This window comes from Mixophyes fleayi, chromosome 11 (genome assembly GCF_038048845.1).
Source record: "Mixophyes fleayi isolate aMixFle1 chromosome 11, aMixFle1.hap1, whole genome shotgun sequence".
Taxonomy (NCBI): domain Eukaryota; kingdom Metazoa; phylum Chordata; class Amphibia; order Anura; family Limnodynastidae; genus Mixophyes; species Mixophyes fleayi.
In genome coordinates this window covers 17096210-17112359 of record NC_134412.1, presented here as the reverse complement: position 1 = coordinate 17112359, position 16150 = coordinate 17096210, and the positions used below count along the sequence as shown (strand labels likewise).

Below are 16150 nucleotides of genomic sequence, written 5' to 3'. Positions count from 1 at the left end.
ACAACAAAAAGATTAGATCAGGATATGAGTAATTCGCATCAAGGCCTAAACTAAAGGACTATGGGAACACCTTTCTGTAGCTCACCTTGCCCTCCACCTCGTCTCCCGATACACCTTCACTGTCGCTGTCTGTCACGCGTTCCTTACATTTCAAGTCTATGTCTGCAGCACCGAATCCATCATCAGCTGGGGAGAAGACAGTTATGGTCATTTAAAGACAATGCGTAAGAAAATAAAAAGGAAAATGATCAATGAAACAGATGAGTACTGAGAGATGAAGCCACCAGTGTCTTCTGTTCTCTGTTACCGGTCACTCACCGATGACATCGTCATCCCCCTCCTCCTCGCAGATCACCATCCTCTCCTCATCGCTGGTCATGTCCTCGCTGGCCGTGCGCTGCGAGCGGTAGGAGCCTGGAAGAGGTGGACAAGCTCTGGAGCTTGGGCACGCCGGACTCTCAGTGTGTGTAGGGATCGGGAAGGCCGAGGGATCTGGGCCACCGAATGCTGCCTTCTGGTTGGGATATGGAGAGCGAGTTGAGCACATCTGCGGGAAAAAATAATCATCATTGTCACAGAAATATCACCACTGATGAGGATGCTTAACGAGATAACAAGTCATGTTACATCCAACCAGGATTATCAGGGCGTGCATCCAACAGCACCATTTAACAAAGGGCAAACATAAACATAAAAGTAAAATAAACTGAAAAATAAGTGAAAAACACCCATTACCTATAAACAGGCAAATAAATCTCTTGCAATAAGCGAAAAATAAAGCATCCAGCAGTAGTTTTACTATATTTTATTAAATAAAGCCTGCACATAATAGGTTGTATTTGTTTAAAAAAGTGATATTTTATAGAAATAATTTTAATGTTGCCACTCAGAATAATGACAATACGGCAGCTGTCTGATAAACTCCAACCAACATCCTGCATTGGGTATGGATTGCCTTTTATGTAACATCAACCAATAAACCGGAGAGCTCAGGCAATGAAGGACAGTGGACATTATCATCATCATCTATTTATATAGCGCCACTAATTCCGCAGCACTGTAGAGAGAACTCGCTCACTTCAGTCCCTGCCCCATTGGAGCTTACAGTCTAAATTCACACACACAGACTAGGGTCAATTTGTTAGCAGTCAATTAACCTACCAGTATGTTTTTGGAGTGTGGGAGGAAACCGGAGCACCCGGAGGAAACCCACGCAAACACGGGGAGAACATACAAACTCCGCACAGATAAGGCCATGTTTGGGGGGCCCCTAGAGGAAAGCTATTTGGAGTGGACGTCTCCTCTTAGAGTACAGGTGCTGAAGGCTCCGCAAGTAATCTCTCCTAGTATTAATGCTCACTGCTATAAGCATAAACACAGACACTGCAATGTCCTAGAACCGTCCTGCAGTACTGCTCATATATACTACATTAATAATTTAAATTGCAAGCTGGTAGCTTACACAAACCTTGAAAAACAATACGCTCTGAACAGTTGCAGGATATGCATACGGCTACGCAGGCAGCAATGTTGCATTACCCCACTGACCTCGCAATTAAAACCTTTCTGATGTCTAAGTGTCACTTCCTGTTTTGTTTTACTTACAGGAACAGCCGGGGACTGATTCTACTTTGTATCACATCTGTAGGTCTCAGACCCGTAACAGAAACTCAAAACTGTCCCACATGACCAAATATATACTGTATTTCCCCATGTATAGGACGCTCCCATGTATAAGACGCACCTATAAATCATGTGAAAAAATTGAGGATAATGTTTTTGCAGAGTAATTGTGCAGCGGATACTACAGAGAGGAGAGACGGAGTTCTAACCCTATTGCTACTTCTTCCTCACCCTGTCAGATGTTTCCTCTGTCCGGTAAAGTCTTCTTTCTTCTGTCCGTTCTGATCCCGATGCTTGAAAGTCGCTTACCGTCCTCTTCCCGATGACCGGATGTCCAATCAGGACTTTGACAAAGTCCTGATTGGACAAAACACACACCAGAAGTTTGCGGTTCACGCACCACATCCGGTCATCGGGAAGTGGACGGTAAGCGACTTTCCAGCATCGGGATCAGAACGGAGGCAGAATTAGCAATACCACTGTATAAGACGCACCCAGTTTTTAGACCCAAAATTTTGGGGAAAAAGGTGCGTTTTATACATGGGGAAATACGGTAGTTTATCCTCCAATACTTCTCATTTCCACATGTGTCTTCTCAGCCCAGACGAGCCGCCCCCCCCCCCCCCCTATGTTAGATGCAGACGTCTACCTGTTTCAGTTCCTGCAGAGCCTGGCTGTCCTCTCTGTGGTCTATGCTCTGCACAGCACTGTGGGAGAAGGCCCGGGGCCTGGGAAGCTGGGCAGCAGGATTGGACGAAGGGGCCATGCGCTCCCCTGGAGCCAGACCAGATGAGGGGGCCCCGTGTTTAGATTCCAGGAGGAGGCCGGAAGGGGCAATATCCGAGGTACCTGTGTGAAAGCAGAGAAAGGACTGAGATATACCTATAACGCAGGTTTCCTCATGTAAGACGGCTACGGACACTCACGAACACAAATATATATGTACGATTCAAGATATCGGATCAGAACGTACAATGTTTTGCGTTTCATATATAAGTGTTCTGTGCGCTAGAGGTGGCTAAGAGACTGGCTGCAAAGTCTTTCAATGACATTACTAACAGGAAGTCTATCGTGCGTAGGGAAATATCCCCCCCCCCCTTCCTGCACAATCATAACGTCACCTCAAAGATCTTCTGCTCTGACCATCATCGGAAATTTTTACATCCCTATTTGTAACTATTATGAGTTAGATTAGTTGGTTTGTATAAGACAACTTATATTTTGGTGACGAAATGGACTCTAAAACAGGAATTTATTTTTTCTTGGGGTCCACAGGTAACAATTATAAAAAATGGAGTATAAATGGCACACAATGACTTATTTATAAATGAAAATACACAATTGGAGGATTCTTAAAGACACAATTCAAGGGACAGAAAAAGTGTCAAATGCCACAAATTAATGTAAGCGACACAATATCTTTTCTGACTGCTACACAGGAACAAAGGGCCAACCTGCCTGCCCGTTATAATAGGCCTGTCTCCCGCGGTGTGCAGTCCATGGTCTTAGCGCCACTTGTGTTTATCTAGGAACCATACTAGGGGACAAGGCCTCACCTCCTGTGGCGGCTGCAGTCCCGGTCTCAGACATGCTCCGCTCCCTCATCTCTTTAGGAACGCTCCAGGGACTGGGCATGACCTGTTTGACATCCGAGCTGGACTTCTTGCGATCCTTGTTGCACCACTTCCAGTCTGGATGTGCTTTGAAGTGCGCCTCTTTCACCTGGGACGAGGACAATGGAGCCAAACATTAACATCACAAACACTCCTTTAGCGCAGCTCGCACGCGTACAATGTACCAATAATGTCATCTATACGTCACTTCATAACAATAAGAGTTCAATCAATACACCCAGTGTTGTAAATATCCCCATCAATAAGTTCCTGAATGACTAGGAGTCATTATACTGATCAATATTCTGATCAACCAGCTCCCATCATTATCCTAATCAATATCATGATTACCCGTTCATCATATATTGCTTTTATCCCCGTCTTGATGATCCCTCTCATCATTCTTATCAATAACCTGATCACTCCCCTCCCATGAGGATAATCAATATACTGAATTAATTATACTCCCCTTATCAATATCCTGGTGTATTATGACCCATATCCATTACCCTGATGGATATTACATTTGCCCCGATACTTGTCACCCTTCTACTCAGTACCTGGAAGGCCAGGTCGTGATACTTCTGTTTCTCCCTGGTTCCCAGCGCGTACCACCACTCGCCCAGGATCTTGCTGACGGTGCGGTTGTCCTGATTCGGATGACGCTGGTGCACCAGGGCGCGATGACGTTTACTGAATATCATGAAAGCGTTCATGGGACGGCGAATATGGTCTTTTTCCCGCTGCCCAGAAAAATAACAGAATCAATGTGAAGAGGTTTCATATAGATTGTACATCGTCATATGTACACAATGCTTTATAATATCTCCAGACCCTCATTGTTCCTCTGCATATAAACTCCACACAGATAAGGCCATGGTCGGGAATTGAACTCATGACCCCAGCGCTGTGAGGCAGAAGTGCTAACCACTTAGCCACTGTGCTGCCCATATAATATGCATATCCCAGCAGGTCTAGACACATAGTTAAATGACAGCCAGAGAGCCACAGGATGCCCAAAACAGATATATACTGACATTTTACAGAGCATTTTCTACCTAAAATCATAAATAAACCTATAACTGATTGAGCAGCTTCAAAGTGATGAACCCCATCACGGTACATAATTTCTAACAGAAACGATGTTCCCACTCATTAGCGGTTATTGAGATCACTGAACAATTCAGACAATACAGCGTTCGATCATAAGAGTCTTCATCCCGTTAATGAAGTCAATGTCTAGTATCAGAGGGAGCATATTAGGATGTTACCTTGTTAGGGCTACGGCCGTCCTTCTCGGAGGAGGAGTCTCGCTCCTTGGGTAGCGCACTGAGCGACTGAGTCCGGCGCTTCCCAGAATGCACCTGGAGTGGAATCTCGGAGGGCACAATAGAGAAGAATCTGCAGGAGGAAGAGCAGAGACCACTGAGATGGGTAATGAAGGTAGAGACCCTACTTGATGAATAATCTGGCTATGGTTGCATTGTGTGTTAGAGGGGTAGGTGGGTGATATTGTACAGACATATATACACAGACATCTCTACTGTGTGTATGAGGTGTTATCTGCAGATGGTGAGCACAACATGAACAGACCTCTGAAGCATAGGCAAACCGAAGGGGGAGGGGGGGGGGGGGTCCTAGTGCCTGGAAACCCCCCCTCCAAACCTGGGGCACTGTATAATTGAGGTGGTTTGACCCTGCTCCCGCTTCACACGGCTCTGCTTGAAAAGGGAGAGCTGTGTGCACCTAACAGTAGTACACGCAGCATTGCCCATGTATATTGTGGGGATAGAAAGAGTTGGAGAGCAGCCAAGCACTGTCTAATATTATAGCCACGCCCCCATGCATGCTGGCCACACCCACTGGTGGCGTGGTGTGTAAACCCCCCTCAACAAATCCTGCGTTTGCCCTGTGAAGAGTGAGCAATGCTGTACACTGTGAAGTAGGAGATGCTGTGTTACATGAGCAGAGCGTTCAGCTACCACAGTGCTACAGAAGTGTACTCAGCATAGCTTGGAATAAACGCATAAAGGGCAGATACAATCAGCGTGAGTAGTATCCGACGCCTGCAACGTGGTCGGTGCCAGAAGACGACTGCAGCGACACACTGCATGGAAAGCGTTCTCTCACTCACGCATCATCGTGATCGCTCTCTGTCTCACTATCCGCTCTCCGATCCGCGGTGGTTCCCTTAGTTGTGCTCTCTTTGTGCTGGGACCGTCTCGCCCCCTCCTCGTTGGGTAGTGGGGGCACTGTGTCGGTGTGGGGAACTCGACATCGTTCATCCTCGGTGCTTGGCACGGGCACAGACTCGTGTGCAACCGATGCAGATTCAGGGGGCTCTGAGGAACAGAAAAACCTGCTGATTATTCACTGAACTGCACCTCCAAACGTTAAAGAAGTCAATGGGAAGACACTTACCTTTGCCCTGGCTGGATGCCCCAGGGTGGTGAACAGGCTGCTGCCCCTCAGTGGGTTGGACGGATGAATCTGGCTGGCTCGGAGCCAAGAAAGGGACCAGAGAGTGCCAAGGAAAGACAGCGACTGACCGCGGCTCCACGTTAGTCCAAACTAAAGACATAAATAATAACATACAATAAATATATATCTGCTCTTTCACGCTAGTACAATATTTCATCCTGTGGAACAAACTGACCCAACATTGTTTTGACAATGAAATATGTTTACAATGGAATAAACCTTTTACAAGTTTTCCAAAAGGTTCCCTAAAATTGTGGAGTCAACGGAATAGATTTAAACGCTACGGAATATGTTGGCGCTATATAAATAAATGATGATGATTTAAACGGTCAGCTTTAAATATGCCACATATTTATAGCCACACAGGTAATAAACAATGAGATTGTTCTCTTTTTATCATACAAGGGTGATATAAAGGATTGTACAAGGGTATCCCTTGAACTGCACTATTTCCTACATCGCTCTGATTCTATACAGTGCACTTAAACGGAACGAACCCTAATTCACTGCTGTTAGATCTATGTATCCCATGATTTCAAGCAACCATCTAGTTCAGTGTTGGCTAACCTGCGACACTCCAGGTGTTGTGAAACTACAAGTCCCAGCCTACCCTTCCAGCAATAAGCTGCTATATATTGGCAAAGCATGCTGGGACTTGTAGTTTCACAAACACCTGGAGTGTCACAGGTTAGCCAACACTGATCTAGTGGAAAGATGATCTAAAGTTGTACTGTACATGAATGTGCTGTAACATAGAGCAACCACATTCTGAAGAATAAACATCGGATTAAGTCGCACTAATACTTTGCAGAACAGGGAGTCTACATCTCAGCCATGGTCAGGAAAGACTCCTTTGTCCTTGGTTCCTGTTTTCTCAGACTCGCTGTGACCTCGGAGTAGCCACTGACACAATGAGTGAGGAGAGAAGGGAGAGAGGAGGGCGACATTTACAGAGACAAAGAAAAAGTGTGAGAGGTGTACGAAGAAAATAAGCAAAGTAGTAAAGGAAAAGAAAAGGATCAGGGAAAGGAGAACTACACAGCAGAGTTGTTGGTTAGACGGTAATAGCTGAAAGTAACTATAGGCACCTCTGCTGCTAACAGTGCAGGTTTTCAGGATCTCCTCAAAATGTTTGTGTGAGACACCCATATGCAAATTAATTTACAGTTTTAGCTATTTCCAAGAACCACACAGACACACTGGCAATGGATAAACTTCAGTTTGAATCCGGATTGATGATGAAAGGATAATTCCACCAGTTGCACGTAACACCATACCACAAACAAACAACGTAATGCTACACATATCGGCTTACAATGCCAGGACCGTGGAGTAGGACACCACACACACCCTTAAGTGCTGTGGCAAGACGGTCACATCATTTTAACGTCAGTAGACAGAATACCCCTCATTACAATATATGTGGTTCGATAAATGGCAATGCACACTGCATGGTTTCAATAAACATCTGAGGGATGCAGTTACCGCATACATAATGCCAAGACTGTGTGGAGTCTGTACCCCATCGCCGTGCCAAAACATGACAGCAGCAACACACAAGCTGTCTGCTGCAATCAGTGCCAACACGCTGAGTGACAGGAGGCAGGATCCAACTCTACGGCTGAGCTCATCCTACAGCCACTACCAGAACACACGCACAGCTAGTGATTACCACATCACATATCATATCAGGAGCACAACTTATAATTCCGATCTGGTCGAGCACAAAGACGGATTACTCCGCACCATGTTATTTTCACTTTATATTTACAGATAGTGCTTGGGTTCAATTCCGACCAAGGTGCTACCTTGGGGTTTCCTCCCACTGTCCAAAAAAACCTGCTGGTTAGTTAAATAACTACAATGCCCATGGTACATCCCTGCGTGTGTGTGCCTGCGGTAGAGACATTAGATTGTAAGCTCCTCAGTGGCGGTGACTGGCATGACTGCATAGACATACCCTGTACAGTGTTGTGAAATATGTTCATATTACATAAATACAGTGATAATAAACTGTTTATTTCAAATGTTTTAACTGGCTATTTTTATTAGCATAGAACAACAAGGAGGAGACTATACTTTGTAAAACTCCACAAAGAAGGCACCTGTTTAAACATCTGAAATACAAACGGAGCTTCCAGTTGGTAGGGACTACTGAGACTTGTAGTTCCACAACACTTGGAGCGCTATGTGCTGCCCACATTCATATGAGCCACTGAACTCATATGAGTTCTACATCTTCTCTGTTTGGTCTAGTTATTTAACGGTTTAAAAGCCCTTTTAGCAAACCGGCGTAGGACGGGTTGCTATAAAGACCTTTACCACGTTTCAAATAAACCTGTGAGGAACACAAGGAGACCAGATTAAGTTGTCCTATCGATCTCAGTACAGAAATGATTGAAGTGGCTGCGATATGCCCTTTAACAGACCACAGCACAAGCAGCAGAAAGGTAAATGACATTTAAAACCCATTTTATGAATTGAACGGATCTATGTAATATTCATCTTATGGGCCCCTATTCTCATAACATCCCAAGCACTTGTTAGCCCATCTGTTGGTTCCAGGATAGAGTCTAGTCCTGATCGGTCACGTGGCCGTACAAATTCAGCATATAATCACGCCACCAGGGGCTGTGGAACGCCAGGATGCACAGAATAGATCAGGTGCAGGCATCCTACTGTAATCCATTATGAGAGTGGTAGGTTAGCGATACTATACACAAATATATGCACATTAGCATTTTCATAATCCAATATAACAATAAACAGCCCAACTGCTACCAAAGATCTGCTGAACATGTCTTATCAGACACAGAAAAACAACCGTTAAAAAGGTCATGCCAAGTTTCTCTTATGGTCACTGTGAGGAGCGCTGCTAAACAACGCTGGGGGGAACCAGGAGTCTGTTTTAGTTTGTTTATAGATCAACTTTCACGGTTTTGCTTTAGCTGCTTGTGGGCTTAGTTTGTTATATGTCAAGGTTAGGGGGTGCAAAGACTTACAAGTTGTTCTATAAAAATCGGACATGTTTTACTGCCCCTTTAACCCAAACTAACAAACATAAATATATCAAACTTTCTAAAAAGGAAAGAAGTGGAGGTGTTGCCCATAGCAACTAGATTCAAGCTGTCATTCTCTAGAATGCACATGATAAATGGACAGATCTGATTGGTTGCTATGGGCAACACCTCCACTTTTACTGTTTAGAAGGTTTGATACATCTGCCCCCCTGGTTTATTTGCCCAGTATAAAAGGTACTTCCTCAACCACACAGTTATACTGATATAATGGTCACCTACACACAGCGAAAGCAGCCAGTTTGTTGTCTGTACCACTATAACAAATGCCTCATGGAGATCTCTTACTCATAGAGGGAGATTGAATTGCCTACGATGTGGCACACGGACATTGTCGGCAATCACAGGAGGACTCACCACTCATTTTTATGCGCACCCAAATATCAGGAGGTATATTTACTAATCAGCTGGTTTGAAAAAGTGGAGATGTTGCCTATATTAACCAATCAGATTCTAGTTGTCATTTATTTAGTGCATTCTACAAAATGACAGCTATAATCTGATTGATTGCTATAGGCAACATCTCCACTTTTTCAAACCCACAGTTTAGTAAATATACCCCCTGGACGTATAACCCAGTCAAACTAATACACCAAGCTCAACATTTGTTATAGCAGATATTTCTCCTCTATTTTAACCCTCACTTTAACCCTTTGCTCTACTTATCAGAGCTCTGTGAAAACCTCCTTGATCACAAACCATTTGTGGATTAGAGAAAATGTCAATATTCCAAGTATCAGTAATAATTCATGTCTTTACCCACCATATACATATATTTTATGCCACTGCTACTCAAAATTAGTAATATTACAATTTCTCTCATTACAAAACCTCTAACTTCCCACTATGAAAGTCCCAATTTGTGCTTATGAAACAAATATCAACTCAGACTGCACCAAACCACATGCCCCATGAACTTCCCCCTACACCCTTGGCTGGGACCTAGACAAGTCAGAAGGTTGGAGTGAATCAGTTCCTTGTTTACGCTGGATCACTCGCCCTAAAGCCCTCTGCATAGTGATCTGGTTACTATACACCCCCCCCCCCCCTCCCTCTGCATAGTGATCTGGTTACTATACAGCCCCCCCCCCCTCCCATAGTGATCTGGTTACTATACAGCCCCCCCCCCCCTATAGTGATCTGGTTACTATACAGCCCCCCCTATAGTGATCTGGTTACTATACAGCCCCTCCTCACTCTCTCTGTATAGTGATCTGGTTACTATACACCCCCTCCCCTATAGTGATCTGGGTACTATACACCCAGACCCCCTCCTCCTCTCCTCTGTTGCTGCACGACTTCATTAAATCATTTACAACCAGGGGCCGGGCCGGAGAGGCAGCTGCGGGGGCGGATGGTGCAGTCACCGGGTCCTCCCACTCACAGTAATACACATCTTACACATCCCTGACCCAGCACATGGGTAGCACATACTAACCGAACATGCTGAGGCTGCGGGGAGGGGGCGGCCGCTCTGATGAGAACATGCTGGGCACAGGTAGGTCACGATGCCCTGGCAGCTGCCAGGCTGCCCATGTCACACCCGCTGCAATGTCTGGGTTATGGGTCAGACGAGCTGGCAGAGCCCGGGGCGCCCTCTCCCGAGGAACCACGAGGGGCAGAGCAGGAAAACAATAACAAATGCTTGTAAGAGCTGGCAGGGAGGGGAGAGAGTGCTGCCACCTGCACACTGCAGGCACCGGGCATCCCCGTTCTGGGGGGCTCTGCTGCAAGGGACTCAGCAATAAGGGGGGGTCTCACGGATTCCAGGCTGCCCAGCAGTTGGGGGGGGGGGGGGCTCTCCGTTTCCAGATTGTCTCAGCAGTTAAGAGAAGGTAGGGGTCTCTGCTGTCAGGCTGCCCAGCAGTTAGAGGGGGTAGGGGTCTCTGCTATCAGGCTGTCCAGCAGTTAGGGGTATATGACTGCTTCCAGGGAGTCACTTAGGGGGTGCCCCCTGCTTCCAGGCTGCCTCAGCAGTTAGAGGATATGGGGGTCTCTGCTTCCAGACTGTCCTAGCAAATAGGGGGTTGCAGTTAGGGGGTGTCCCCTTCCTTCCAGGGTGTCTCTGCAGTTAAGGGGTGTCCTCCTGCTTCCAGGCTGTTCTAGCAGATAGGGGGTTGCATTTAGGGGGTGTCCTCCTGCTTCCAGGGTGTCTCTGCAGTTAAGGGGTGTCCTCCTGCTTCCAGGCTGTTCTAGCAGATAGGGGGTTGCATTTAGGGGGTGTCCTCCTGCTTCCAGGCTGTCTCTGCAGTTACGGGGTGTCCTCCTGCTTCCAGGCTACCTCTGCAGTTAGGGGGTGTCCTCCTGCTTCCAGGCTGTCTCTGCAGTTAGGGGGTGTCCCCTTCCTTCCAGGCTGTCTCTGCAGTTAGGGGGTGTCCTCCTGCTTCCAGGCTGTCTCTGCAGTTAGGGGTGTCCCAGCAGTTAGGGGTGTCCCCCTGCTCCCAGGCTGTCTCTGCAGTTAGGGGGTGTCCCCTTCCTTCCAGGCTGTCTCTGCAGTTAGGGGGTGTCCTCCTGCTTCCAGGCTGTCTCTGCAGTTAGGGGTGTCCCAGCAGTTAGGGGTGTCCCCCTGCTCCCAGGCTGTCCCCCTGCTTCCAGGCTGTCTCTGCAGTTAGGGGTGTCCCCCTGCTCCCAGGCTGTCCCCCTGCTTCCAGGCTGTCTCTGCAGTTAGGGGTGTCCCCCTGCTCCCAGGCTGTCCCCCTGCTTCCAGGCTGTCTCTGCAGTTAGGGGTGTCCCCCTGCTCCCAGGCTGTCCCCCTGCTTCCAGGCTGTCTCTGCAGTTAGGGGTGTCCCCCTGCTCCCAGGCTGTCCCCCTGCTTCCAGGCTGGCCTGCTGAGAGTGATGTGGGCTGCCCTGCGCAGATAGGATGGAGGATACACACAGGAATCCCCCGCTCTGTGCTGCAGCCTCTCTCACTGAGCTGGGCCCCCTCCTCCCTGACTGCTCCCGGCTCTGTGGGTGTGTGATGGCCCCGGCTGCAGCTCTGGATGTCAGCTGGATAGAGCCCCGTCCTCTCCTTCCTTCCCTCTGGCCTGTAACATGGTATCAGGCACCATTCACTCTCCCCCTCTGAGCTGGGAGCAATTGCAAAGGGGGGGAGACAGGAGGGAAACCTCTCCACCCCCCCACGCATGCCCATTTACCGCTCTGCCCTGCCATTGGCTGCCCGGGCCGTGTCATTCACATGCAAATAAGTCCTCTCACTCGCTCTGTCCCCTGATTGGCTGGCACAGGAATGTCAGTCATATGCAAATTGCATCCTACGTGCTATAGCAGCTGTGATTGGCTGGGCTTCAACCCCCCTGTACAGTAAGGTAATAAGCTGATGTCACAGCACTGTGGGGTGGGGATAGGAGCTGGGCTGGCTCTGGCTGGGGAAGCAGGTCAGATTGCACTGCACTAACTGGTTGTAGGGAGGAGGGGGGGAGCCCCCAGCATTGGTGTGACACAGGGCAGGGGGAGGTGACACTGGAGGGGGGGAAGGGTGCACACACTGTCCTGCTACAACCTCCTCTCAACACTCAGCTATCACTCAGAGGGAGGGGGGGGTGATTCACAGCAAAGGGAAATCAGCTCACAGTGATGGGAAAAGAGCCTGGGGTCTTGTGAGCAGGACCCAGAACACAAATCTGATGCCCCCCCCCCTGGTAGACACATCCTCACAATCACTGCCTTCTGCAAACATTAGTGTTGTGTAGATTGTAAGCTCTGTAAGACTAGATCTATTAAAGGTCTACAAAAGCAGTGACATAGAACTGGTGCCTTAACCTTTGTTTCTCCAGCTTTACAGATAACAACTCCTAGCATGCCCTCTGGCTGACAGGGAATGCTGGAACTTGTAGTTCCACAGCAGCCAAAAGAGACACAATTCCTTGTGTGGAGCTTAGAGAGCTGCATGTGTGCATAGTCATCAGGGAGGACTGGTAAGAGCGCTGTCATTCCCATAAACTGGTGCTATGTAATGTGATACTACTGCTTACAATCTGCAGGAAGAGAGAGTAAACACATGGGATGGGGAGGGGGGGTTGTACCGCCCCCTCCTCAATCACAGACAGCTATATACTGTACATTGCAAACACAGCAGGTACTCCCTGTTGCAAGGGCCCCACTTGTGGTGGGGAATCTGTGCCTGTTCATAGGAAAGAGAGCTTTCACATTACATACCGGAGTTACCCAAATAAATAAAAATGATAGAAGCAAAACATGGCCAGCTTCAAAATGTATAAGTTATAGGAAACACATAGGGAATTCAATTGGCTGCGTTACTGTAAAAAGGAACACGATCTGCGCACTATTACCATTACGGCAATAGTGCACTTAAATACAATTACGGTAGCTTCAACGCCAGCATTTTGCTTGCAGCAGAAAGCCGGGTTAAGTTTACCGTGATAGGTTTAACGCCGCGCTACTCCGGTGGGGAAGAGGCAGATTCAATTCGGCCACGTTAGTCTAGGATTAATGCGGCGTTAGTATTATTACCTTTAATATTGCAATTTTAACCCAGATTTTTACTCGCGACCCCTGCGTTAAAATTACCGTACTAAGGTTAATACTGTGCACTTTTACCGTACTAACAGTAATAGGCAGGGCAGCACAGTGGCGTGTTGGTTAGCACTTCTGCCTTACAGCACTGGGTCATGAGTTCAATTCCCAACCATGGCCTTATCTGTGAGGAGTTTGTATGTTCTCCCCGTGGGTGCGTAGGTTTCCTCCCACACTCCAAAAACACACTGGTAGGCTAGTGTGTGTCTCTGTGTTAAGGAATTTAGACTGTAAGCAGCAATGGGGCAGGGACTGATGTGAATGAGTTCTCTGTACAGCGCTGTGGAATTAGTGGCGCTATATAAATAAATGGAGATGATGATGATAGTGCCCAAAACTTATTATTATAATGGTATAGAGACCTGTGAAACACTCGCTGGGGCCCATAGTGTTGAAATAATATTATAGCATTTGCCAGAGGAGGGGCCCTAAATTGGGCACAAATACTGAAATATGGTTAGCGATATCGGACAAGCAGCTAAAATAATGACAATGGCTAATAATATATTGGAAGCAGATTAAATTATTATAGCGCATGTTAGAATGTCTGATCAGAAGATGGTCGGCCATTCGTAGGCCTTCGTGTAAGCTGGAAGTGATCCGTCCATTTAGCACAACATCGTCCGTTGGTTGCTGCTGATTGGCCAATGTGTGGCCAGATTGAAACTGTCTACAGAGTGATTGTGTTGAGCAACTACAAACACACTACAAAGATATTGGAGGGGAGAGGCTGAGGGCTTTGTAGATGAGGGGGAACACTTTGAATGGCCGGTGCGTGGAGGATGGATTGGGATGGGGAGAGGTGGGGTAAGAGGGAGGCCAGGAAGGAGGAGGTTACTGCAGTCAAGGCGGGAGAAATGGCAACGTGGATAAGAGGTTTGGTAGCGTCAGGAATGGCTTGGGACACCCAGGCAGCGGACATGGGGAACAGATGAGAGTGTAGTGTTGCCCAAGGAGAGGAGTTGGGAAGGTTTGGAGATTCTAGAGGGAGGAAAGAGGAGACCTGTTGAGCTTTTTTTTATCATTTTGGGTCACCCATGAGGAGATAGCAGAGAGACAGCTGGAAACACAAAAGAGAAAAGAAGATCAATGGAGTGTATTAGTTCACCAAGGGAGGTGGTGTACATACAGAAGTGCAGAGAGTCAAGGACAGAGCCTTACGAGACCTCAACGGGTATAGGGAGTAGGGGGGAGCCAGAACGAAGGCCAATGGAGTGAAGAGTGTCCAGGAGAACAGTGGTCCAGTGTTGAAAGCAACAGATTTGTTTAGGAAGATGAACACGAAGAACGGACCCTTAGACTTGGCAACATGAAGACCATTAACGACTTCAGTAAGTGCAGTCTCTGTGCAGTAGAGGGGAAGAAGCCTTATTGGAGGGGGCGAGGAAGCTTGTGAGGCAGTTATAGACAAGCCGCTCAAGCAAATGGAGGCGAATGGATGGACAGAACTTTGGCAGTAGTTAGAGAGCCAGGGTCGGGAGGTTTTATGAAAATGGATGACAAGAGCAGCATCATTAAAGGGTGATGGGAAAATGCCAGTGACGATGTACAAGCTTATGCCACTGATCCTGCCATTTTTGTCCCTCACTTGGACCACTCTACTATAACTGCTCTGTATTGCCCCAATCAGGCTGTCTACCTGTATTACCACACTCGGCCCTCGACTCCTCTGCTTCCTCTGCCACTGCCTATCAATTTAGCAATCTAAACACAAACCATGGTACTCCAAGCAGACCCTTAAATGCTCCTGAACCGCTGAGTGTTGCTGGAGGAACCTTCACTCTTCCTCCACTTCATTCTTTCATCTTACAGCTCTGCCCTCTCTGTCGCTAAACAAACCTGTTTTAAGTCTCTTATTTCCACCCAGTCTTCCAACTCCTGTTGCTCCCTTGCCATCTTCAACCCCTTACAGCCCTAAACATTGCCACCTCCAAAATTGACTACATACATAAAGACATCTCCTCCTTCCCCTCTAGCCAACCCATTATGTGTTCTTTCGCCCCTGTCTCTGGAGACTAGGCCCATGCTCTTTTGTTATCAACGCCTCCCTCCACCCGCCCCTTTGACTCCATCCCGTCAACGCCTGCATGCACCTAGCCCACCTCTTCAAGATGACTCTTAGTGTGTTTGGATTTAGATGATGGGAGTGGTGTAGGAGGCTGAAGGGAAGGAGGTTGTGGTTGGAGAGCTGGAAGGGCGAGTTGGATAAATAGGAGTTGGCACAGAGGTGGGGGAAGACAAGATCCCAGTGGACAGAAGACAGGGAGATAAACCCAGAGAAGCTATTGGCTCCAAATTTATCAATAGGGATATTCAGCTCACCCAGGATGAGGGAGTGAAGATCTGAAGATAAGAAGTGAGGGAGTCAGGCAGCACAGTTATAAAGGAATTGGGAGACAGGACCAGGAGGACAGTGACAGCAACACAAAAATGAACTGGGCAGAGGAGTCTAGTAGAGTAGACCTCAAAAGAAGGAGAAGGAAAGAGGGCTCAGAAGGAGTGATCCTGGCACTGTAACGGGGAGAGAGGTGGATGCCTCCACCTCCTTGATCACCTCCGGCCCTGGGGGTGTGGGAGATGGAGAGATCCCCATAAGATAAGAGCTGTAGGAGACCTGGGGGTAAATGTATCAAGCTGAGAGTTTTCCGGCGGGTTTGAAAAACCAATCAGATTCTAGCTATCATTTATTTAGTACATTCTACAAAATGATAGCTAGAATCTGATTGGTTGCTATAGGCAATATCTCCACTTTTCAAACCCATCTGAAAACTCTCAGCTTGATACATTTAGCCCCTGGTGTCAGAGGAGGAGAGCTAGG

The 16150-nt window shown here is 47.4% G+C and overlaps 1 protein-coding gene across 4 annotated transcripts in view; it reads right to left on the bottom strand.

Moving 5' to 3' along the window:
* CIC (capicua transcriptional repressor) overlaps window positions 1-16150 on the bottom strand; it is an 85946-nt gene that overhangs the window by 11596 nt on the left and 58200 nt on the right. For all 4 annotated transcript variants that reach the window (XM_075191028.1, XM_075191025.1, XM_075191027.1 and 1 more), the window contains exons 3-10: window positions 5658-5807; window positions 5371-5578; window positions 4508-4637; window positions 3797-3979; window positions 3180-3345; window positions 2273-2472; window positions 319-547; window positions 86-186 (exon numbers count right to left, since the gene is read on the bottom strand). In XM_075191028.1, the coding sequence (XP_075047129.1) occupies window positions 86-186; window positions 319-547; window positions 2273-2472; window positions 3180-3345; window positions 3797-3979; window positions 4508-4637; window positions 5371-5578; window positions 5658-5807 (1367 nt within the window). The remainder of the gene's footprint in view (window positions 1-85; window positions 187-318; window positions 548-2272; window positions 2473-3179; window positions 3346-3796; window positions 3980-4507; window positions 4638-5370; window positions 5579-5657; window positions 5808-16150) is intronic.